Source organism: Alosa sapidissima, chromosome 7 (genome assembly GCF_018492685.1).
Source record: "Alosa sapidissima isolate fAloSap1 chromosome 7, fAloSap1.pri, whole genome shotgun sequence".
Lineage (NCBI taxonomy): Eukaryota > Metazoa > Chordata > Actinopteri > Clupeiformes > Clupeidae > Alosa > Alosa sapidissima.
Genome location: NC_055963.1, coordinates 28731119 through 28754912, shown reverse-complemented (window position 1 = coordinate 28754912; position 23794 = coordinate 28731119). Strand labels below are relative to the sequence as shown.

General features: G+C 46.3%; 1 protein-coding gene across 4 annotated transcripts in view; it reads right to left on the bottom strand.

Annotated features, from left to right (window-relative positions):
• The window catches only part of mtor (mechanistic target of rapamycin kinase), a 94260-nt gene that overhangs the window by 64304 nt on the left and 6162 nt on the right, over nt 1-23794 (bottom strand). For 2 of the 4 annotated variants that reach the window (XM_042096766.1, XM_042096767.1), the window contains exons 15-29: nt 23306-23389; nt 22974-23105; nt 22256-22348; nt 21382-21516; nt 21117-21246; nt 16860-17110; nt 15996-16082; nt 14790-14957; nt 8875-8987; nt 7390-7552; nt 6208-6300; nt 5307-5453; nt 2940-3082; nt 2024-2186; nt 751-896 (exon numbers count right to left, since the gene is read on the bottom strand). In XM_042096766.1, coding sequence (XP_041952700.1) covers nt 751-896; nt 2024-2186; nt 2940-3082; nt 5307-5453; nt 6208-6300; nt 7390-7552; nt 8875-8987; nt 14790-14957; nt 15996-16082; nt 16860-17110; nt 21117-21246; nt 21382-21516; nt 22256-22348; nt 22974-23105; nt 23306-23389 — 2048 coding nt within the window. The remainder of the gene's footprint in view (nt 1-750; nt 897-2023; nt 2187-2939; nt 3083-5306; nt 5454-6207; nt 6301-7389; nt 7553-8874; nt 8988-14789; nt 14958-15995; nt 16083-16859; nt 17111-21116; nt 21247-21381; nt 21517-22255; nt 22349-22973; nt 23106-23305; nt 23390-23794) is intronic. The other 2 variants (XM_042096769.1, XM_042096770.1) reach the window with 1 other exon arrangement.

Sequence of the window (23794 nt, the reverse complement as noted above, 5' to 3'; positions counted from 1 at the left end):
ACAAGGCCAAAGATTAATCAGACTACCCTTATGTAATAAAATTCTAAACAACACAATTTTAACTAGTGAGGTTTATCCCATGTGATATTTTATAAAAATCCACTATACTAGTGGATAACATGAAGGTCCTTTGCAGTCAATTCCTTCCTCACATACTAAGCACTCCAAAAGGGAATGCACTACAAACCGCAGTACACTACTACACCAACGGCACCAGCTCAGGGAAACACATTAACAGATGCATCTGTGGCGTGTCAATGCACGATTTCTGAACGCTGTCTGAAACCTCCAACCTAAATGGAAATACGGAGGATGTAGAGTTATGTAATCCGCTCACTGGCGATGTTTACACTTCTTTGCCATGGCAAAATGAAATGACCTCTTTGCTTTGGCCTGACTCAGAGGGGGCCTAAGTACCTGACCACCTGGAAGCTCTTGTCCAAAACCATGACTGACATCCCACCTAAACATTTGCCATGGCAGCAAGTCAAAAACCTTGTAAAGCGCTCCGTTTGCCAAATTAGAACTCTTTTGTCAAATGTGCAAACCAGAAACAATGGAATCCCCCAGGATGGCTTAACAAAAAACAAGGCCTAGGAGAAACGCAGAGGAATTTCATATTTTCCATGATTTCAGGGACATTTTCCACCCACTCCAAAACCATGTAAAAATTTCCATTATCACAGAGTGGTGGTGGTAAAATATGGGTCTGAGGGGCGCTGAAGCAGTGAGACGGCGAGGCTCTCTTACCTGATGAGGGACTCTAGAATGAGGGGTGAAGGACCCTTCTGGAATTCCAGCTCTTTGTAGTGCAGGGCTTTAGCGTAGGCACGACACTTAGCCGCCCGCTCCCCCAGCAACACGATGCCATTGTCATCTCTCAGCGGTAAAGGACCCTGGGAAATGGCACAACACAAATGCAGATGGAAAACAAGTGTGTTTTTTGAGTTGTGTTTGTTCTCTGTGAAAGTACAAACTCCGTCACGGACAGATGGGTCGTGACATTTAAGAATATTTACGAGAAATTTTTGGATATAAGCAAGATTTGACAGGCACAACATGTGGCTAATAAGCACCTTTATGCATCACAAATGTTCCCGAAAAGAAAAAGTCAAGGGGATCCCACAGACCTGGTGCCTCCTTGGCAAAGGGATAGGCTATATAAACAGCTCATTTTACCCAACTTTAATTTGCATTAAATCTCAAGGTACTTAGGATATGCTTTAGTTTCAACATAAGCTCAGCAGAACAAATAAGTTGGCAGAGGGCAACTGGGAAAATAAGCGTGTCGGCTGCAAACCATTTTCCTCCTTTTCCTCTAGAAAGTATTAAATTCATTTCAAATTTACCCACGGATCCTGCAACCAAGTTCTCCCTAAATTCAGTTTAATAATGTGGTGGTTTGAACGATCTCCCCTGTTTCCAAAGGCCTCTCGGCAGCAGTCTTTTCAATTAGCAGAAATGCAAACAAAAGGAAGGGCAAAATCAGAAGCTTGAAGAATTCTCAATCATTCCAAGTGGATGAATTTATGGTAAAAGTGGTAACCCCTAGATGTTTAAACAGCACTTTCTGCTTCCAAAGCATTTGGGGAACTCTAAAGGCCTGGATATATTATAATCTACATTACTTTTTAACTCTAAAAATAACTGTTTTTAGAGTTCTTCAAGCACATCCGCAAATTGAAAGAGAGAGTGAGACTATGTGAATTTATGCTGTAATATGTGGCAATTTTGAATGTTCATTTTGATTTTGTAGTGACCTTGGTGATACTGATCCTGTATGTATCTGCGCATTAATATTAATTATGTAAGAGGATGGTGAAATGGAGTTGGGATTTGTGTGTGTGTGTGTGTGTATATATATGTGTGTGTGTATACATACATGCATGTGTGTGTGTGTGTGTGTGTGTGTGTGTATGCATGCATGCATGCATGCATGCATGGGTCTGTGTGTGTGTGTGTGTGTTTGTGTGTGTGTGTGTGTGTTTGTGTGTGTGTGCGTGCGTGCGTGGCCGTCTCTAACCTTGTCGCTGTGCTCCATGAACTCGGCCAGGTTGAGGAGGGTCTGTGTGACCTCGGCGATGTCCTGCGAGGTGAGGGCCAGTTCAATGCTGCGGATCAGCTCATCCTGCTGGTCCTCACTCAGCTCTGACCAGCACGACAGGAAGGCCGCGTTGAACAGGTCCCTACGACAACAATCAGACCAATGAGTTTGAGGTGGCTTTTGAGAAAAGGAATAGACGGCAACAAAACTGAGTTGGAAGGCCATGAACATCAGGTAGTTTCAAAACCTATAGACCTGACAAACTCCACAATTATTGGTAGCTCCCATGTTCATGTGCCCAGAGTGTAGCGTTGTAGCTGCCTGGCTGCTCTATGTGAAAGCATCTATGTGAAAAATCACCTAGAAAAGACAGACATGTTCCAACTGAAAAACAACTGAACTATTTATCTTGCCTTCAATAATGACTGGATGTTCAAAAACAGATCTAAAGCTGAAGGTTGTTTAAAAAAAAAATTCTAGTGATGTTTTTATCTGCCACGTGTGTGGAGATGTGGGATAAATAAAGCAACAATAAAATCAGGGATCCAATAGATGGCGCGAGAATCTTGATAAAGGGCACCCAGGGGTGGATAATAACAGAAGCGAAAAACAAAAAAAAGGACACAGAGGGAAGGAACGGGGCTGGAGGTGGTGAGGGTCTTGGATTCAATTATGAAACAGACGCACAGATGGGTTGAGGGGCAGAGGCACAGCACCACACAGAAAAAGACAAACTAATAGACTCACAGGGACTCACAGAGACAGTCACAAGACAGTCACAAGACACAGAGACAGACAGACAGACACAAAAACAGACAGACAGACAGACAGACAGACAGATAGATAGAGAGTGAGGGGGATGCTGGTGGCTGTGGTGCTGGAGGGGGAGCTTCACCTGGCGAGGGGGATGTAGGTCTGCGCCAGGGACCAGCAGGATCGCAGGGCGGGCGAGGACGACTCCTTCAGCAGCACCACGCTCAGACGCCGCAGCCACTCCAGCCAGTCGTCCTTTGACACCTTCCTGGCAGCGCCCCACGCCTGTGGTGCCACCACACACACACACACACACACACACACACACACACACAGATTATTACCATCATTATCCACAGTGCCTAAGCCAAGAGGCCACATCGCTTCTTGCTGTGGCAATGACACTGCTGTTGAGGAACATAGACTAGAGAAACAAATGGATATATAACAAAGGACAGGTTAAGAAAAGAGAGACAAACAGACAGACATAGACAGAGGAAGAGATACTCAGCAGATTCCCAGCTTTCTCCTTCAGCCCATAACCGGAGAGAGTTATATGCAACCTGACAACTACAGTCAATGCATTTTGATAGAGGGGGGGAGGAGTGTTGGACGTGGAACAGTAGACGGACGGATGAGCAGCCGGACAGGCGCGTCTGGGCCGCCTCACGTGGCCCATAACTTAGGTGAGGACTAAAGCAGTCACGACGGCGGCAGCGGGAAACGCATACACTGCTCACATGACTGGAGACTTGGCACTTGAGTGACCAACTGCACCCGCAGGTAGGTTAAAGTGGATGGAAAGACCTGCCACACGTGTGAATCCATCACACGTGCTCTCTGGCGAGAACACACACACACACACACACACATACACACACTCACATGCAAGCACGCACAAGATGAGCGAGACCACAGTGCTGGGTGCATTATGCCTCAGCGGGGATCTGTTGGCCCCTTCCTCACGCCTCATTTGGCCCCTTCCAGTCAGCTGCGGGGGCAATCGCTCATAAAGCTCAGATTCGCCTCCCAATCCTCACTTGGTCGATTCATGGACCGCCGCCACTGTTTATCTGGGCACCACTCTCCCCTGTCTACAACACAGAGCCAGCACAGAGCCAAGGAACCTTTTAATTATAATATTCTAAACTGATGGCTCTCTCAATGCATCTGGTCCTGAGCTAGGGTTTCAACCCCAAAGTAAACCCTCTTTTCTTTTTCCAGGGAGGGATTTTCACAGGGTATTGATGATGTTGACGGCACCAATTCTGCAAGAATTCCGATTCCATTTGTTTCAAAACAATTCACTGTCCAAGCGGCTGTAGAATTACAAACGCCACTTAGACAGCTTAGCTGGTAGAACTCAACGGAACAGGTTGTTCCGAGTTTACTGCGTTCCGTGCCGGGCTTAAAACATGACTCTAACACTGAGTGCTTCTGAGGGTAACAGGAGCAGGAATTTGTACAAGCGAGCCAGATAAGTCCAGATAAGCCCACTGTTTAAATTGGTGGCCCGTCAACAGGGCGCTTGCGAGACCCAATCCAAGGTGGGCAGGGAGTGAAAATAAACTTCTGTCAGAACCACTAAAGGAGAACACAGCACAGTGGTGTGCCTAAGCCACAGGTCCTTCCACAATGATTACATGGGCTTTCACCCCATGTCCTCATTCCATCTTTCACTGCTCCATCCTTACCCCAAGTCCCTCCTCAGTGAGAGCTGAAGACGACAAACAGCTCGTAATTAACTACCCAAGATGCTTTTCTTCATCAAGGACTTACTAAACAACAGTGCTCTGCGTAGCTTTGAGCTGGGGCCCAGGCCAGACGGTGTCACTGACCGAGACGGAGGCTGGTGTCAACCTACAACAGCCCGCTTTTATTTACGAAGTAAGGAGCCTCTAATGGTGTGGCAGCAAATGAAAAGAAACTGGTACCGGACTAAATGTTCCCACAGACTTCAGTTCTAATGAAAGTGGAATGTTAACAAAATGAGTGTTTACAAAGGGGAATGAACGGCAGGGACAGAGGGATAGAGAGGTAAGAGAGAGAGAGAGAGTGAGAAGAGATAGAAGAGATAGAAATACAGATAGGACAGACAGACAAAGGTGGGGACAGGAAGAGTTGGGTTGGGAAATAGAACTGATGAATGAGGAGTGAGAGAAAGGAGGAAGCAAACAGAACTAGAACTAAAGACAGGAGAAAGAGTTTGTGGGAGATGAATAGTTGGCCTGAGAGACCGAGAGGGGGAGAGCAAAGTAGATCACAGCTGGGCTGGACTGAAACACAGAGAGAGAGAGAGCAAGAGAGAGAGAGAGCGAAAGAGAGAGCAAGAGAGAGAGAGACCACCACCATACCCTTCTGATGTACCTGACATACTTTGTAAGTAGGCAAACATAATGCTTTGGCAATATCACACATTTTTATGCTCATGTCAATAAAGCGTCTACAATTAGAGATGGAGAGAGATAGAAAGAGACAGAGAAAGAGAGGTTCTCCCGACGGTGCCCACCTTCTGCAGGGCGGTGGTGCTAACGTGCAGCTTCTTCATGGGGCCCGACTCCACGGGGCCGCTGACCAGCGCGTCACCCTGGTTCCCCCGTAGCTGTCGGTGCTGGAAGATCAGTGGGTCCTCCTCCTCCTCCGCTAGGGTGTACCCCTAAAAGAGCCAGCAACAACAAGCAATGAATAAATCAAATCAAATCAAATACAGAATCACAAAAAACCTGTCCATCAAGTCAGGCCAGCGGCCCCCACACATGCAGTCCATTATGGAGTCTTAATTAGAGCAGACCTGTGCGTGGCTAACCTAAATGAGAAAACCTGCGTTGGGGGACCAAGCCAAATCCCAACAAGCACTCTTTTGTTCTAGCCCGTCCATGGAGATGAGATAAACCTGAGCCACATGATTTCTTTCATTTCTTTGTTTTTAGAAAAGAGAAAGTAAAAAAAAAAAAAAAAACACCATCCACGGGTCAAGTACGTTATGTGCTCGCTGTGTTTGTTTTTGCGAGGACTGGCTTGACAGTTAAGGGTGGGAAGTATCATGTCCAGAGTGTGAGAAGATTAAATGGTTCTCGGGGTGGAACTGGGGGCCATGTGTTTGGGCCAGGATGTGTGGGTTGGCGCGTCGGGGAAACGGGTCGGTGAGTAACGTAACAAGAGAAGTCGAGGACCTACACCTGCACACAAGAGCCTGTTTGTTTCAGGGTGTAGGAAGCCCTCTTCTTTCAGCAGACGTGCATGACATCAGTGGTACTTTACTCCACATACCGATTTTTCTCTTTTCCCTCTCGTGATATGAGGAACGCCAGAGAGGGGGCTGACTTAGAGGGAGCTTGGCCAAGATGGGTGGATGTGGAAAAAAGGAGTGAGAGAAAGAGAGAAAAAGACAAAAGAAGGGAGGGACTGACCTTCACGATTCGACAGATGAGAACGTCGTAACGCTGATGGTTGATCCTGTGCTTTAGCATCACCTTATTCACCATGGGGATGAAGATCTGGTACTGTAGGTCACAACAAACCAGAGAGAGGGAGAGGGAGAGGGAGGGAGAGAGAGAGAGAGAGAAAGAGAAAGAGAGGGAGAGAGAGAGAGAGAGAGAAAGAGAGGGAGCATTATTTAGAGTTAATGTCTGAGTGACGTAAGGGACGTAATGCTTCTGAGATTACTTCCTGGCTTTGCCATGTGAATGCATAAATGTGTTCATCAACCACGGATGTGCATTTACAGATGTGTCTGTGTGTGTAAGCATGACTGTTTATGTGAGTATGCTTACGTGAGTCTATGTGTATGCTTACATGTGTTTGAGTATGCTTACGTGAGTATATTTGCATGCTTACGTGTGTGTGTGTGTGTGTGTGTGTGTGTGTGTACTGTCCCTGCCTCCCATGTGAGTGTGTGCAGCACATGGCATGGAGCATGTGTACCCGATCCCAAATGACAGACTGGCCGTGTTCTGACAGAGGCCAATGGCCTGCTCCCGACCCCACCCCCCCCATTTCATTTCGGGCTGCTGCTTTCATGTCTGAGGCCAGACGGCTTAAATTGAGCCCTGGTGGTTTGGGACTTCTAAGAAGGGGGGTGGATGGAGAATAGGGGGGTGGCAACTGATGACTTCATCTCTCTCTGCCTTTCTTCCCCCCCCCCCCCCAACACCACTCTTTCCTTCACACACTTTCTCTCTCCCCTTTTTCCTCCCCCCCCCCCCCCCCCTCTCCTCTCTCTCTCTCTCTCTCTCTCTCTCTCTCTCTCTCTCTCTCTCTCTCTCTCTCTCTCTCTCTCTCTCTCTCTCTCTCTCTCTCTCTCTCTCTCTCTCTCTCTCTCATTATCCTCCATCCTCTGTTCTCCCCCACCCCCCGCTCTATTACGTCAGTGCCTCGTGCATGGGTGCATTTGAAGGGAAGGCCGGGCAGGAAGTTCCTCAGCAGGGGGTAGGTAACCTCAGCATCACCAGAGCCCAGCCCTCAGGGAGTGCGCATCAGCACCCCCCTCCTCCTTCTGGAAAGTGCACTGGCCCCTGGCCTGGCGGTGAGAGCACAGAGAACATGCCAGAATGGTGGCAAGGCGTGACCAGACAACATCTCGAGAGACGCACCTTTTTGCCAAGCTGGAAGACCAGTGAGGACAGGGTGTCCATGCCCGTGGACCGCAGCTCAGGGGTGCCGTCCAAGGTGCGAACTATCGGGTGGATGATGCGAGAGGCGTAATCGGTGAAGTCGAGGGACTCAGTGAGTCTGTCCAAGGTCTCTAAGGCAACCCTGCGGGGTAAGCACAGAGGGGGGAAAACACACAAACCAATATGGCATAAGAAAACAGTTTCCAAACACATAATTTTCACTTTTATTTTAAACAAACAAACTAAACAACAAAAATTCAGTGGGTAAAAAGACATAAACTCCAGGTCATTTCAGGAGTGTTTTCCTTGGTTGGCCAAGGGAATTTCACTCGCTATCACCACTACATGCTAGCCCGTGGGGATCGAGGCCAAGGAACACTATAAAACTGCTTTTGGGGGACAAATGAAATGAAAATCGCACCGACCAGCGAAACAAAAACAGCTACTGACGCTTAGTCAAAAGCCACATGGAAAAGGCTCACACAAGCAAGGTGGCTTTCAATAGGCAGTCCTACCTACTCATCAGGGCATGATGACTGACGGTGATAACCGCCACCCAACCCAGCGCCTGTTTTGGAAAACATTTCTGTTTTTTTTTTCTCTCTCTCCCTCCCAAATAGATATAACACATTTGCTGTTAAAAAGCGGAAAAAAAAAAGAAAAACACACTTGCCAGGATCAAACCAGACTCCTGCCTGTGCAAAGTGTTTTTGCTGGGAGTACGGTACAATACATTGGACCCGACAGATGAGGAGCCAGTAGGGTTCTGCTCCGTGCATTAGAGACGTGATCAGCCCCGCGCCCTCTCCCGCAAACCCCCACTTTTCTGACACTGGAGGAGACACGTCACATGAGTCTGGCACCCGTCAATCTGCACCTCGATCGATTTCTGCGTGCTCGCTAGCTCCCGGCCACACCGTGCTGAAACGCGACTCTGCATAAACTCAAGATCTAAGCGATTGTCACTGGCCCTGGAGCGGCCGACCAACCCTAAAGACCCAATGGGGCCTGCATCGCACAGGCAAATTGGAGAGCGCCTTGGCATAGCCACTCTGCGCCTGTGTTGATTGGCATGCCTCACAACTGTCTGGAAGGAAAGACTGCAGTCCATTAAGCCATCTGTCTGCAGAATCGTACATTTATTGAGTGTAATGGAGTGGGCAAAAAAAACAAAAAAAACATTCATAAGGGTTGATTTAATTTACACAGAGCGATCCTGTTGTGAAAGTGAGTGAGTAACGGCCTTCTGAGATTTGTTCAGACATTTTCTCACGAATCACTCTGGTTTCATACCAGGAACACAATGCTGCTTTTATCATCCATCTGAACAGCTAACCAAAGACACAGGACCCAGGAGCAGAGCAACTTAGGTAATATTTGGGAAAACACAAGTGATGTCCTCACTGTCTACAGTGGAGAATCCTTAGGGACTGGTCATAAAACTGTGTTGGAAAGGACACGTACTTGCGAGCCTGTAAGGGAACATCCGGTGCATCAAACAGCTTCACTATGGGGGGCAGCAGCAGGTGGAGGTAGTCGTCCAAGTTGGCACCGAAGAGCTGGATAGCATTGAGGAGCTGCAGAAAGACAGACAGAAAAAGGCAGAAACAAGTCAGAGGAAGCAAGCGTCGAGTGACCATGGACAGTCAGGGGAAGCTCAACAATCCCTCTTGGGGTTCTCCACAAACTCACTATCCAGGTGTGCAAGAGATAACATAGTAAAAGTTAATTTTCCCCACGACAATGAATAGCAACAATCCACCTGGTGTCATTAACACTTGCTGGAAGAACACAGATCTGTTTATCTAACTGGGGAGCTTGTATTTTTGTTGAAGATGTTCCAGTCGCTGTGAGAGACAGGTCACAGGAAGGTCGCTGGTCGCTTGACAGGATGGCCAGGAGGATGACGAAGATACGCTTTTTCATTTTTTTCATCAGCACGTCTGCTGGAAGATAGTTCAGACCGCCACTCGTCATGGCCTCCCTAAACGTTTGCCGACGCGCTGGCACATTTCCAGACCGCCCGCCTGTTATGGTCTATCCAGATGTGGGAGCAGGGCACTCATAACTACTTAAGAGTAGCAGCACGCAGAGATAAAAAGTGGTGCGTTTTTGCCCTCTCTGTTCCCCTGATATGAGCCTCCAGAGTTGAAAAAGTTGAATAATCGCAGTGAGTCTGCTAGATTAGCCTGCGGTGTGCCGTGTGCGAGCAGCTGATATTTTATTTATCTGGGTCTCGGAGCGGAGCACCATTCCCCCACTTTGATGGAACGTGATTGAGGGGCGCAAGGAGGCTCCGATATTCCCATTTTGACTTTGAAGTGCAAAACAAGAGTCTCTTCCCAAACCACAATCTAGCTCATGCCCCAAATGTATTTTTTTTAATGTAAAAAGCCACATCTTAATCCATGCTTCGAGGAACACCGCCGTGAAATGAGCGTTTATTTCGGCACCGCAGAGAAGAGATAAACATTTCAAAGAGTAGGGAGGCAAAGATGCGAGAGGTCACTGATTTTAGACTACAAAGTATCGAGGAAGGAGGCTTGAACTCCTGAAGGCATTGTGCACATGTGGTTTCTAGCACTAGCTAACATGAGCGCATCTCCTGTCAGCTCCATCCTTCCCTAGTGGGTGGGAAAGTAGTTTATTCCTCATGCAAAAAACACAAACGCTTTCATTGATGGCGCAGTGCTCCCTGAAGGTTTCCAGTCACTCGACAGCATCCCCTTGGCGGCAATCTCCGGACTTAATGTATTGCAGTGTTACTGGATTGTCTCCAAAGTGGTTTAGACAGTTTGGGTTTTGTGTTGGGGAGAACCACAAGTGTTTGCATACATTTTTATTTTGTATTTTGTGGGAAGCACGGAAACATGTGTTTTCGGGTGAGGTTGCAAACAAAACACAATTCTTGGGTTATTACAAGGCCTCCACATAGGGGAAGCAGAAATGGTTGGAAAATTATGAGAGAGGGGAAAAAACTAAATTAAGCCAGGCCTCGCACTGACTGTGTGAGAGTCATGCTGGTGTATTAGTGCGCTCACCTGGTTTCATTTTTTTGAGAGTGTTAGTCTGGTAAAGGAACAGCCGTAACCAAACACTGAGATCACTGAACACACCTCAGGTGAACTCAGCAGCAGTCATTTCCACCAGTGGGTGGACAGGCAGACTTGGAGGATGAGGCAATTAAGACAACACCACATACCTTACATAGTATATGCTAACTTTGCTATGTCAACTGGACAATTACGTCACTAAGATTATATCATTTCACTTAAGCTATTTCAAAAGGCACAAATTACCCAACCCAACTGCTATTTTGACATTGTTTTTCTGACATTTTGTGCCATAATACCACAGAATCTAACACACTTGTTACAGGGACTGATTTGATTTGCTAACTTAATTTGATTTACTTTATTTAACTATTGCACTATGTGAGAAGCAAAATATGGGGTATATTATACACAATACTGGCATGAGGACAAATTCCAATTCCAGAGAGAGAGCGTGCGTCCGTGTGCCATAGATAGCCTGTACTGGAGAGAGGGTCGTTATAACTCCAGAGTACCTCAGGACAGTTCTGCTCTCTCTCAGCTGCTAATAATTTAGGGGTGAATAAAGGAATCTATTGAGTTGGTTTACCAGAGGCACATTTGCTGGACTAGAAAGCCTGCCCTGTTTTCTACAAAGTATACTGTGACCTTGATGCTATGGTACACAACATTTATGTTGCCAAATGCATCAGGCACCTTTCTGTTTAATGTATGTGGCGGCGGACTACCCAAGAAGAACACCGCAGGGGACCGTAGCATGTGCGTGAGGTAATGGCACATGCTGTAACTGATAGGCTTAAAAGAAAGAATTAAAAACAACATACATCGACAGTCACACATTTGTAGTGAAATGAACAAAAGGACAACACTCCAAGATTATCTCATCCCAATGAATCACCGCATCATCAAGGTGATCGTTATCGTTTGAATATGCATTTAATTCATGTGCTGATTGGAAACATGAAGAGCTCTGGATGCCTGTCAAGGTGAGCTGGATCCAGGGGGCCCGGGCTGACCCACTAACTGGACTATAAATACAGTCTGATTAAGGATAAACACTGGGCACTGTCTGTTCTTTCTCCACAAAATCCTATCTGAATTTCTTAATGACTCCATGTGCTTCTCCATGCAGGGGCTTGAGACAGTAATGGCGACAGTCCACATAAACCATTACGTGATGACCCAAATAACAGGACTGTAAAAGACTGTCTGTCAGTAATTTTAGTCATCAGGGCTGACGGACTGCATTGCCCAGGAGATTGGCCACATGGACGGACTGGATTACTGCACAACATCTGTCCTGCCGTTAGCATTTGTTGATGAAAAGTTTGCTTCTAATTCTGTGTGTAAGGCCTAGTTTCCTGAGTGTATTCATAGTGCCAGAAACATTTTTGAAAACCATAAAACATATTTGCAAAAGGTGGCAATGGGTTTGTGATGGTGTCCCAAATCCTGAATAAACTGACAAAACACAATGATAGCTTTTCATGGAGCTGTTAAGCTCAAATTTCCATAACACGTTATCCTTTTATGATAAAAGCATCACATTTGTGAGAGAAACTCACATAGGGGCTCTGATCAGATTTAGAATTATAGGCACGTCGGATTTGGCCCCTTTTCAACCTTGGCAACACCCTCGATCTAGTCATTTCTAGAGGGATAGAAGTCACAGACTTATCAGTAAATGATATAAATATGTCTGATCATTATTGTGTATCTTTTAATGTAGTACTACATACTCCAAAAATTCATCCCGAAATTGCAATCAAATCGCAACTCTTGGACATTAGAGCAGAACAGCAGTTCTTTTGGTGTGGCCCAGGGCAGCTGCCTTGGTCCCCTGCTATTTTCCCTATATATGCTTCCATTGGGAAACGTCATAAGTCAGCATAATGTAAACTTCCACAGCTACGCAGATGATACCCAATTGTATATTTCTGTGGAGCCAACTAACCCAGATGGCCTTTGCTCCCTCACTGCATGCCTAACCTCCATTAATCAGTGGATGAGCAAAAATTCTTTGAAACTAAATGATGACAAAACAGAGGTACTTTTGGTTGGACCAAAACTAAAGCGAGATATTGTTCTTAGTAATCTGGGGAACTTGGCGCACCAGGTCAAACCAAAAGTAACAAGCCTCGGTGTCATCTTAGATGCAGAGTTAAGTTTTAAGCCCCATATCAGTAAAGTTACTCAGACAGCCTATTTCCACTTGAGAAACATTGCCAAAGTGCGGCCCTTTTTAACTCAACAAGATGCAGAAAAACTAATTCACGCCTTTATCACTAGCAGGTTAGACTACAGCAATGCACTTTTCACTGGTCTTCCCAAAAAACATCTAAAGAAATTGGCACTCATACAGAACTCTGCGGCTAGACTTTTAACTAAGACTAAGAAGAGAGAACACATCACCCCTGTGTTGGCTGAACTGCACTGGCTCCCTATTTCCTATAGAATAGATTTTAAGGTTATGTAAATTACTTACAAAGCTCTGAATGGCATAGCACCTTCATATATCTCTAAGCTTTTAATATCTTATCAACCACAAAGGAAACTTAGATCATCCAATTCTAATCTTTTAATCATACCCAAAGTGCTCCACAAACAAAGTGGAGAAGCTGCTTTTATCCATTATGCCCCCAAACTATGGAACACCCTGCCTCTGTACATCAAGCAGGCGAGTTCAGTAAATATTTTTTAAAAAGATCTGAAAACATACCTGTACAGGAAAGCTTTTAGTTAACTCATCTTATCCTGTAGACTACTTATTCAGATTATTCTACATCTGCTGCTATTGGAGGGCGCAGCCAGCCAGAAGCAGATGGGCTCCCCCTAATAAGTCAGGTTCTGCTCAAGGTTTCTTCCTGGAATATGGGAGTTTTTCCTTGCCACAGTTGCCATATGGCGTGCTTGTGGGGGGTAAGAGGGTTAAGGCTGCAAGCCTTATGACATGTCATTTTCTATATTTTTGATATGTTGCTGAGTGGATCATAAATGGCCCCTAGCAATAAAGAAAAGTGATTGATAATGACTGACTGACTATTATTGTGTTACATGCTTCAAATGTAAAGCACTTTGAGCTGCATTCTGTGTATGAAAGGTGCTATACAAATAAAGCTTATTATTATTATATTATTATTATTTTCAAAATGGTCGACAAATATGGATTTTATTAGGTGGAAAAGGATAGTAAAAACTAACAACTAATAGTTACATATTTTAGCAGGGGTGCCTGCAGGAATTAATGTTATGGTACGCACACACATCTGAAAGCTTTGCTGCCTCCATCCATTCTGTTTTTGTTATATCCATGATGGCCTTGAAGTCTTGAGTTAGTGAATTAGCTTAACATTGTGTGCTGGCTCAAAGTAGCTCCACACTTCATTGGTAGACTTAAACTATAATTAGGGGTGCACCGAACCCAAGATTCAGTTTAGGGGATTCGGATTCTGCCGAACCTTGTTTTATTAACCGAACCGAACCCTATGCAGCGAGGCCGTAATCATACTTTGAGGGAGATATGCAGAAGACTGTACGATAGGAACACGTTACCATACGAGACATTTAAGACTGTGCGATAGGAACACAATAGAGAGTAAGGATACTACAGAGGTATTACAGAACATCATAAAGGTATTAAGGCCACCTCCCACTGGCAACGACATTCGTGTCTATGGATCTGACGCTCAAGAGACAGAATATTTTTTTAAAACTTTGGCGTCATCACGTGCCTTTAGAACTACAATAGAAGTCATAGTGGCACTGTAGTCATTTATCTGGTGGGTGTTTTCGCAACTCTGTCAATGTTACCCATGGCATCATGAATGACAGCACATGACAGAAATGTGGTATGGACATTCACTTTTCCCACCTCCACTCCCCTGAGTTCATTAGAACTGCTGGGATGAAGCCAGACCAGAGCTGGAAAACTACCAGGTGTGTCTGTTGGGAAACACACTTAGTTGGAAGTTGGAGGAGTTTGAGGAGCTGTTGACAGACATTACACACCCTAAAAGTGCTATCTAAATTTAACTTATTATGATTATTATTATCATATTTCACAGTGGGGAGAAGTTCACCTCATCTAATTAACAATTCACATATGAATGAAAAACACACATATGATTCTGGCCTATTGATTATAATGTGGTTCATTGAAAGCTCTGTCATTTTTTCTGTGAAGGATTGGAGTTGTAGGCGCCTGATATTCTTATCTATCTACATAAAATTAGAGTTTTTGTGCTTAACTGCCCACTATATGTGTAAGTGCACAAAAGCATTCATGGTCACAGAAACTTCTTTATGCGTGCAGCACTTTAAACTTACCTTGATGGTGACGCTTCGGCCTGTGCTGTTGTCGTGCATGAAGACGCGCAGCATGTGGGGAATGAGCTGGGGCAGGTACAGCTTGAACTCCCCTCCCAGAGCAACCACTATCTGCTCGATCAACAGGATAATGGTATTCTGCATGGGATTGTTGGGTGTCCAGTACTCCTGTGAGGACCACAACAAATCGATTCATCACACACAAAAAAAGCATATCACTGAAGCAACAGTGTTGACAAAGGATTAGCACACAGACAGGGGCATTATCTAGTATCCCAAAATCTAATGTTTTTCTCAAATTAATGATGGTACAGAGTTTGACCCAGATTTCGGGGCTTGGACAGCCAAAGCGAGAACAGTGAGTGTTTAAAAGGGGTCGAAGTACAGGCAAAAGTCCCGTGACCAGAAGTCTACCTCATCCGGCACGGCTGAAAGCGATCAATAAGGGAGCCAGGTGGATTTTCTCAGAAGTGGGTCAAACTGTGCTTCTTGTGTGTGAGGAGGCCACGCAGCAGAACGCTCAGGGGCCTGGACAGTTAAGTGGCTTTACAGGCATCCAACCGGCGGCCAGACGTGGTCCAAACGGGGATTAGCGTCTATCTACCTGACACCACTTTGGAGGCACTCGGCCTTGGGGACTGTTAGAGCTGCCATTTGCGGGGTCTGGTCACAGTTAGAGGGTGACCGCATGTGGAAAAAGTGACTGTTGCACCTCATAAATGTGGCCCATTCGGCCTTACACTAAAGAGCAGCGGCTCAACGGGGTGCCGTTTCGGTGCCTGCAGACCCTCAAAACCCCAATTCCGTTGCTCTGGGAAGCATTCTTAGCAGCCAGTGGCATTTTATATACAGTCCTCAATGAGTATTCCTTTTGCTGATGTGGAGGCAAGAAGTAGAGGGGAAAGAGCAGGAGGAGGGTGGGGGTGGGGGTGGGAAGAAAGGATCTCTTTGTTTCATTACGACCAGCAAAAACACTGTTATGGCCTTCAGCAGAAGTCAACCAAGGAAGTCCAGGGCAGTGATCCCGTAAGTTGTGGGTGAGATGGGCTATAATGTTTCATCCCAGCAGCCATAGCCAGGGCAGAATATTTCTGCCACAGCTGATCAATGCTTCGTTGCACATGGCAGAATCGATATTTGAACCCTAGAGAAACCGAAATTGGGGGCACAGGGTGAGGACTGAGGACAGGGCTGGGGTTCACTTACTCTGATGAGGGTGAAGATGTCGTCCATGTAGGGGCGGATATGGATCTTGACGAAGCATACCACCATACCCATCTGCTGGAAGAGGAACTGTGGGGGGGGATAGATAGATAGATAGAGAGAGAGAGAGACAGAGATAGAGAACAGGTGTGACCAAAACATCCTGGAATACTTGAAGGTCAACCCCAGTTCAAAAAAACAGAACCGAGGAGAGGTCCGCGCCTTCTGAGCGAGCCAGAGGACTGGACCACGCTCTGGTTCTGATTTCACACTATTGGGTCCCCAAGTTACAGGATGCACAAACACGCAGCAGGGCCAGGATGCTTGGGTTTCCATGCATGCTGACCGCATTAATACAAACCAAAGGTTATTTTTGTGTTTCTCCGTATAAACTGTAAGAAATCCAAACAGAGAGCTGGCTTGGTGCTAAAACAATCATAGACGGCTGGATCAGCTACTAGAGCACCATGGGTTGGATCTCAAGTTACTGACTCACTTTAATTTCATTTGACTCGGGTTTCTATTCAATTTAATACGGTCAAACTTGGTGAGAGCTGTGGTAAGATATCAATTCAATGTTGACATATCTTGAATTTTGACTTTTAACAAAATCCTGGTCTTATCCATGCAATCTTTTGAAAACAGCAAGCATGACAGAAATAAAAAGGAAGTGGAGCCCTGTGACATTAGAGGAAATAACACAGAGACCTAATTTTTGATAAGACCTCATTTTTGGTAAGACTATACTATAGAGAATTATTTTTCACATACACATGACATATTCAATATGTGTTCATTACACCCATACATCCACTTTACACCAAAGGTGTGTGTGTGTGTGTGTGTGTTTGTGTGTGTGTGTGTTACCTCCCGAATGCTGGCGTCACACACACGGATGACGTTAAGGAAGGTGGGCATGACCTGAGGGAGAAACTGCACACACTTGAGCCCCAGGGACTTGAAGATAAAGGTGACAGCCTGCACCACCATGGTGTGGTGGTTGGAGAGCGACGGGTCGCGTAGGATTCGCATCAGTGTCACTATGGCAACCGCTGGGTAGAACTCGTCCAGCGGGAGGTTGCCCATGTTCACCAGCATCTCGCTGGTGCTGTAGTCAGCTACAGACACAGACAGAGAAAAACACACACAAACACAAACACACAGATACACAAAAACATTACAAAAACAAATAACAAAAACAATACAAAGTCTGAAAAAGAGAAGAACTCTCTAATTAAACCACAAATAAGATGGCTTTGTTCATTATCCGATTGAGATGTAGCGAATAACATGACTTATTGAGGCTGAGGGGAACAGGCAGGACACCGAGTGTGGAGTGACCTCAAGGTTAAATGTTTCCCCCTGTAACCTTGAGGACTTGTATGACTAAGGGCCGCTGAGGGTGGCTTTTTTTGTGGGGTTTTGTGTGGTTTGATTTCACAGACTGGTAAAGCAAATGCCTTCACGAGCACAGCTCCTACAGGACACCTCGTTTACAGGGACACTCAGGAGGCCGATCGAGAGAGAGAGAGAGAAAGAAAGAAAGAGAGAGGGAAAGAGAAATAGGAAGAAAAGACACAGAGAGAGAGGAAAAGACTTAAGTCTGGAGTTTCAGTTTTCACGGTCCCCTGTGTGGTGGGAGTCAGCTGCAGCCCCATAAACCTATTCATGGCAAAAGCTCCCTCTCTCTTTTTTATTGTCTACTGTAGAGGATGGGACAGAGACAACAGCTGGCGCTCACCCCGCAGGTCTGTTCAATTTCATCACCAGAGATCTATCTGAACCCAGTCATCCTCCCATGGAATAATGGCCATGTTCTATCCTGTCCAAAATCTCTGCCGCATATTTTTCCAGCCGGTGACAGGTTGCTCGGGTTTGTCAAATCCCCCCGGTGAAATACGTCATGGCACTAAAATCAGTTCTAATCAGAAACCACAATCCATTTTAAGCCATGTTTTATTTTTTTATTTTTTGGAAGGAAGTCCTGTTCCATTCAAGTGTACAGTTTTCCAAGCGTATCGCAAAACACAATCCTACATGCACACACACACTCACACCTCAGCTACTGATACAGACGCCAACCCTGACCCGATCACAGACTCTCTCTTTCTCTCTCACACACACACACACACACACACACACACACACACACACACACACACACACACACACACACACACACACACACACACACACACACACTACTAGGTAGGTTTTAAGTATCTATAGACACAAATCTGTCATGCAGAAAAAAAAACCACACAAATGCCAAAATCTTTACAGTACGGCATATTCAGAGATACACACAGCTTTACATTTTCTTCTGCAACCAACAGCTGAGGATGTGAGTGCATTACTTCATAAAGGTAACAATCACGGCGGTATAACCACAAGGACCCTATCATTTACCCCACCCCCCACACACACCCACACACCCACAGTAGTAGTAGAGAAGAAGCAGTAAATAAGGAGGTCCAATACAGTCTGGCTCTATCTGTGGACCGCACATAATTTTAGGTCATGGGGGCCGTCCATTTGTGGCTAACTAATCGGCCGCACATGAGAGGGTGCTTCGGTCTAAAAAGAAAACCCGCTTCCTGGAGTAGTAAACTTTAACTGGAGAATGGGGGGGGGGGGCACACGTGTGACACATCGGGGCCTGTAAACCTGTGGCGTCATTCCTACTGCCTTTCATGTGCTCCTCATACCAACACAACACCACCCCAAAAACATTCCTTCCTGCAATTTTGACGAGCCTCTGGGTTTTGATGTTAGGTAATAGGCGATGTCTAGTGCTGCCTGTAACTCCTGGTCTGTTCACACAGGACTTGGAGTTCAGTAAAAAAAAAAAATGTAGGAGGCCTTGATTCCCAGCTCCTCACCTTACACACGGACCAGAGAACATTGGTCACTGGGGTGCCGTGGATGAGGGAAGATTGACAATGAGACATAGAGGCTCTGACAGAAGGAAAACCCAAGTGGGAGTGGGAGTGAGTGCAATGAACGGGACGATAAAGAAATCAGGAGAGAGAACGAGAGAAAGTGTGTGAGGGAGGCAGAGAAACGGGAAGATGGAGATAAAAAGCACCAGAAGGAGGGAGAGAACAAAAAGAAAGTCTCTTTTAAACAAATCCAAACCCCAAATAACTACCGAGACAGCCACAGCCGCCAGCCCAACTACGCTGGTGGTCGCTTGCTGGCGCGGCGGGTCTGACCGCAGGTAAACAGCATCTGAGCGCAGGGACGCCGCTTGTGACAAGTGAGATCAGCTGCACTTCCCGAGCGGACGGGACTCCATTCAGGGTCAGCCGCAGACAGAAGACATTTTGGAACTGGAAGGCGCAAAGCTGCTCTCCGTGAATTCGCCAGGATAAACCCAGAGAGCTCACATACCCAGGAGTCCTTTCGATATTCTTGTTGTGGTTTGGACAATGGATATTCACTCTCTCTTTTACCTACTCAGTGGTAATGCTTTGCGGTTGTTCTCAATGGTTGCTGATTGGGATGAAGTGAGAACTACGGCCAGGCCCCTCATTTCTTTTCCCTCTCTCTCTCTCTCTCTTCCAGTCTCTCACTCATTCCTTCCTTTTGCTCTCCTATTCACTCTCTCTTTGTCTCTCTCTCTCTCTACAAGGCTGTTAGAGTGTGGCAGAGCAGAGCGGAGACTAACATTCATCACATGGTGCTGTGTGGCAGACAGACGGCAGATGTGGCAGCGGCCGCCCCCACCGCCCCCACCGCCACGGCCGCTGCTCCAGATGCTGACCCCTGCGCTCAAACTCCATCCCTCTGCGGGGAGAGATCCGTCGCTTCCTGTTCAGGGGCCCCCCTCTTTTTTTTTTTACGGGGCCACACTGCTAAAACTATTAGCAGGGCCTACGCTCTCTCTCTCCACTCCACACCCGCCGACCGGACCAACTCAGCAAACTTCTGCGACTCCAGAACCAGAATCGACCCAATTCCATTGAAACAGTATCCTGTAGTCTAGAACGGTCTGTTTGCCAGATCGATGGTTAGTCACAACTGGGACCCACAGGCGAAACAGGCCTTCCTTCATCTCATGATGTGATGACTAATACATTACAGTACCGAGGACAAAGAAGAAAAAAAAAACAAGGCATCTTCTGACACGTATTCAGTTCGGGCATGTGTTTTCGATCAGGTGTCGTGATTAGGTTTTGGATCGGTGTTTTGGCAGACGCGCGGCTACTCATATCTCATCCAGAGCGGAGGCCCAAAGAGCCTGTGTGTCTGGGCCTTAAGGGCAGATGAATAAACAACAAATGTGCTCGAGTGAGCGCAGGAACAGGGGCGAGGCGGGGGCGGCCTCGCTCGCCAGTGGGAATGACAAGACTGGACCGGTGATGAGAGAACAGATCTGATCCAGTTGTAATCCCAGGGGCCGAGCGTGCACACATACCTGGGAGAAGTGGTGGACAGGTTTCTAAGAGCGGCTAAAGACCTGAGCGATGGCTGGGATTTCACGAGAACCTATTTGGTGAGAACATTGTAACCTCATAGGCTCTTACTCTTGGAGTTAGAGAGAGGACAGGCCTTTGCTTGCCAAAGTGATTCAGCCTTTTTTTGGGTGCAAAGGTGCAAGAGAAAGGTGTGAGGAACAGGACTTGGGTGTGTGAGACAAGTATGGGACAGGTCTTGGGTGTATGGGACAGGTCTTGGGAGTTTGTGGAACAGGTCTTGGGAGTTGTGGGACAGGTCTTAAATGTGTATGGGACAGGTCATGAGTGTGTGTGAGAAAGGTCTTGGGTGTATGGGACAAGTCTTAAGTGTGTATGGGACAGGTCATTGGTATGTATTGGACAGGTCATGAGTGTGTGTGAGACAGGTCTTAAGTGTGTGTGGGACAGGTCTTAAGTGTGTATGGGACAGGTCATTGATGTGTGTGGGACAGGTCATTGGTGTGTGTGGGACAGGTCATTGGTGTGTGTGGGACAGGTCATTGGTGTGTGTGGGACAGGTCATTGGTGTGTATTGGACAGGTCATTGGTGTGTGTGGGACAGGTCTTAGGGGGGGTGTAGGACAAGTCTTAAGTGTAAATGGGACAGATCTTGGGTGTGTGTGTGGGTGTGTGGAAACTGGCAAAAGGGTGTCGTAGAACTTACCAGAGTCTTGGCTGGATTTCGACTCTGAGAGGCTGACTGCAGAGGCGTCTCGGGATTGGTCGATCATGCCAATGTTGACCTTGTGCTTATAGGGGTCAAGTGCTCCCAGTAACCCCAACACACGGATAGCCTGAAGGACAAAACGTACACCAGGGCCGTCAGGGGGTCGAATGCCTTATCTCTCAAGATCCTACTCATAACCCACTCTGTATTTACTCTGCTTCGGTAATACTGCTAGCAGAAGCAACAAAAGGTCAGTAAGCACCTCTCTCCTGATTCCTTGGTTCTGTTCTGTCTTCAGGAAATTCAGCAGCACCTCCAGAAGCGAGGGGTACTTCCTGTACGGCTCCACCACATACCCGGTGCTGGCCACCTGTTGACCTAAGGTCCACAGTGCCACCTGGTGGTAGAAAACATCAATGCCACAGTTCAGTTGTAAGTCCCAGTTCCATCACTTCCACTTTTTAAACTAAAAACAATATGAACTGAAGTTAAAATAAGTGTTTTGTTTGAGGTAATGTCTGTACATTCACAAAAGAGCAAGATTCCCTGCTTGAGAGAATGCAAATTAGCCTTGAAAAAAGAGATTGACTTGACAGTCACTAATGTGGCGCGGGCTTGAATTACTTGGACTTTTGGTCGTCTCTCACATGACTCTCAAAGGTCTTAAATCACCAGGGCCCTGCAACACTGCTGATGACAATAGCAGGGTCCCAACAAAGGATTCTGAACACTGCTTGGAATGAGAGGACTCATATGGAGACACTGGAGAATTCTGGGTCACTGCAGTGGCAACCATTTGGACTTCCCAGTTCCATTCTTGACAGCTCGGTGGGACCCATGAAATACAGCGATGGTCTTTAGCCAGCGCTTTCATACAGCGTTAAGACACTTTTAAAATCGGGAGAAGTAACTTACCAGCCATGCAATACTGTTTTTCACAGAAAAATAAAGAAATTCAGATTTACAGCCCGAGGCACAAGGGGAAATGCAGTGCTCCAAAAAATATGATTTAAAGAAGCGAGGGGCTCTTAGGTTTCAAAATGCACTTCACACACCCCTCATAAAGACACAGAAATATCTAAATAGTGTGGTGTCGAGGAACCGGATCACAGACAGGGGGTCAAGGGTGAGCATACCTGTCTCTTGGCCAGGGAGGAAGAGTCCTGCAGCATGTCCATGATGATGGGGAACAGCTCGTCCATCCACTTCCTCATCTCCAGCCCGCTCACCTGGTTAACACCAGAACCCAGCTCTCAGACTCTCAGCATGTGGACACACAGACTAACCCAGACAGCAAAGCAGTCAAGCTGCATTTTCTCATGATGTCAACCTTCATTTGCAGGCATTCTAAGCTGTCCAAGTTACATGGTGGTCTCCCACCTTGGGTGTGCTGATGTGAAATGATGTCATTGTTACCTAGGCCATGACTAAATCTGTCTATAGAGGAACCTACTTCCATAAGCTATTAAGTTATAAAAAATGTTGAATTATACTTAAAACATTTTTTTAACTTTTAGATTTTCTTAGTGATTGTACCTAATATAAGTGATTCTTTAAAATACAGTCTGTGATTTGTATACTTAAAAGTTTGTTGGTATTTGTGCTCAAAAGCCAATCAAATTATTACATCTCTCCCTCCCATGACCATGAACACCAAACACACAGCTAGAAGACTTGCTGACTATGCTGAATTTAACGTTGAGGTTGATTTAGGATTAGTCACAGATTGGCCTTTTATGCACTGCACCTTTCCCATCCTGTTCCACCTGTTTGACTGTATTCTGTCCCTGAGAGCCTCCTTCTCCCTGCTTCTCCTGCTCCTCCTGCTCTCCTGCTCTGCATCCTCAGCTCTACCTGTCTGCGCTCTGCCGCGTCACAGACGCGCTCTACTTTGGCGTCTCCTGCACTGCCTCGCCGCTGCACTGTCAGCCTGCCTCTAAGCCTGCTCTCCTGCTGCCTCCTGGCTGACGCAGGGCCAAAGTTCACCTGATGGAGAGCACAGCTAGTGAGGGAGTGAGATCACACACACACGCATTCTCTCTCTCTTTCTCTCACACACACACACACACACACATTCTTACAACTTCTCCCAGTTCTGCATCCAAAGGACCTGTGGAAACACACACACACACAGAAAAATGTATACTGATAGCCTGATTATGTGAAAGAAAGCCCCGGTCACTTACCTGAGCCAACTCCCCAATGGTGGCCAGCACGCTGATCACCACTCCCGGGTTTGGGTCTGGGTCCTTAAGCTTCAAGATGAGAGCCTGAAACAGACCAAAGGAAGGTCAGACACCAACACCATACCCATACACCTATGTACAACTTGTACAACAGCATATTGTGTATTATAAATACTTATTATACGGCTCTTCACAATGCTAGTAGAACGCTCCATTGACTTGAATGGGATTTCCCAACGTTCTACGGTTAAATATGCACCATGTGATGACTGCTGAAACATATAATGACCGCTGTCAATGGCAACGGGTTTTGTGCTTCTGATTCACGTCTTTCATATCACTCCGCAAGTAGTCCGGTCACTTCTTGCAATGGAACTTCATTCAAAAGTGAAACAGACTGTTGATCAGCTGTCTTCTAAAGAATGTGTTCTAATCCCAAGTTCAGCATTTGTTGCGAACTATTTACTTCTCAACATAGGCAACGACGAA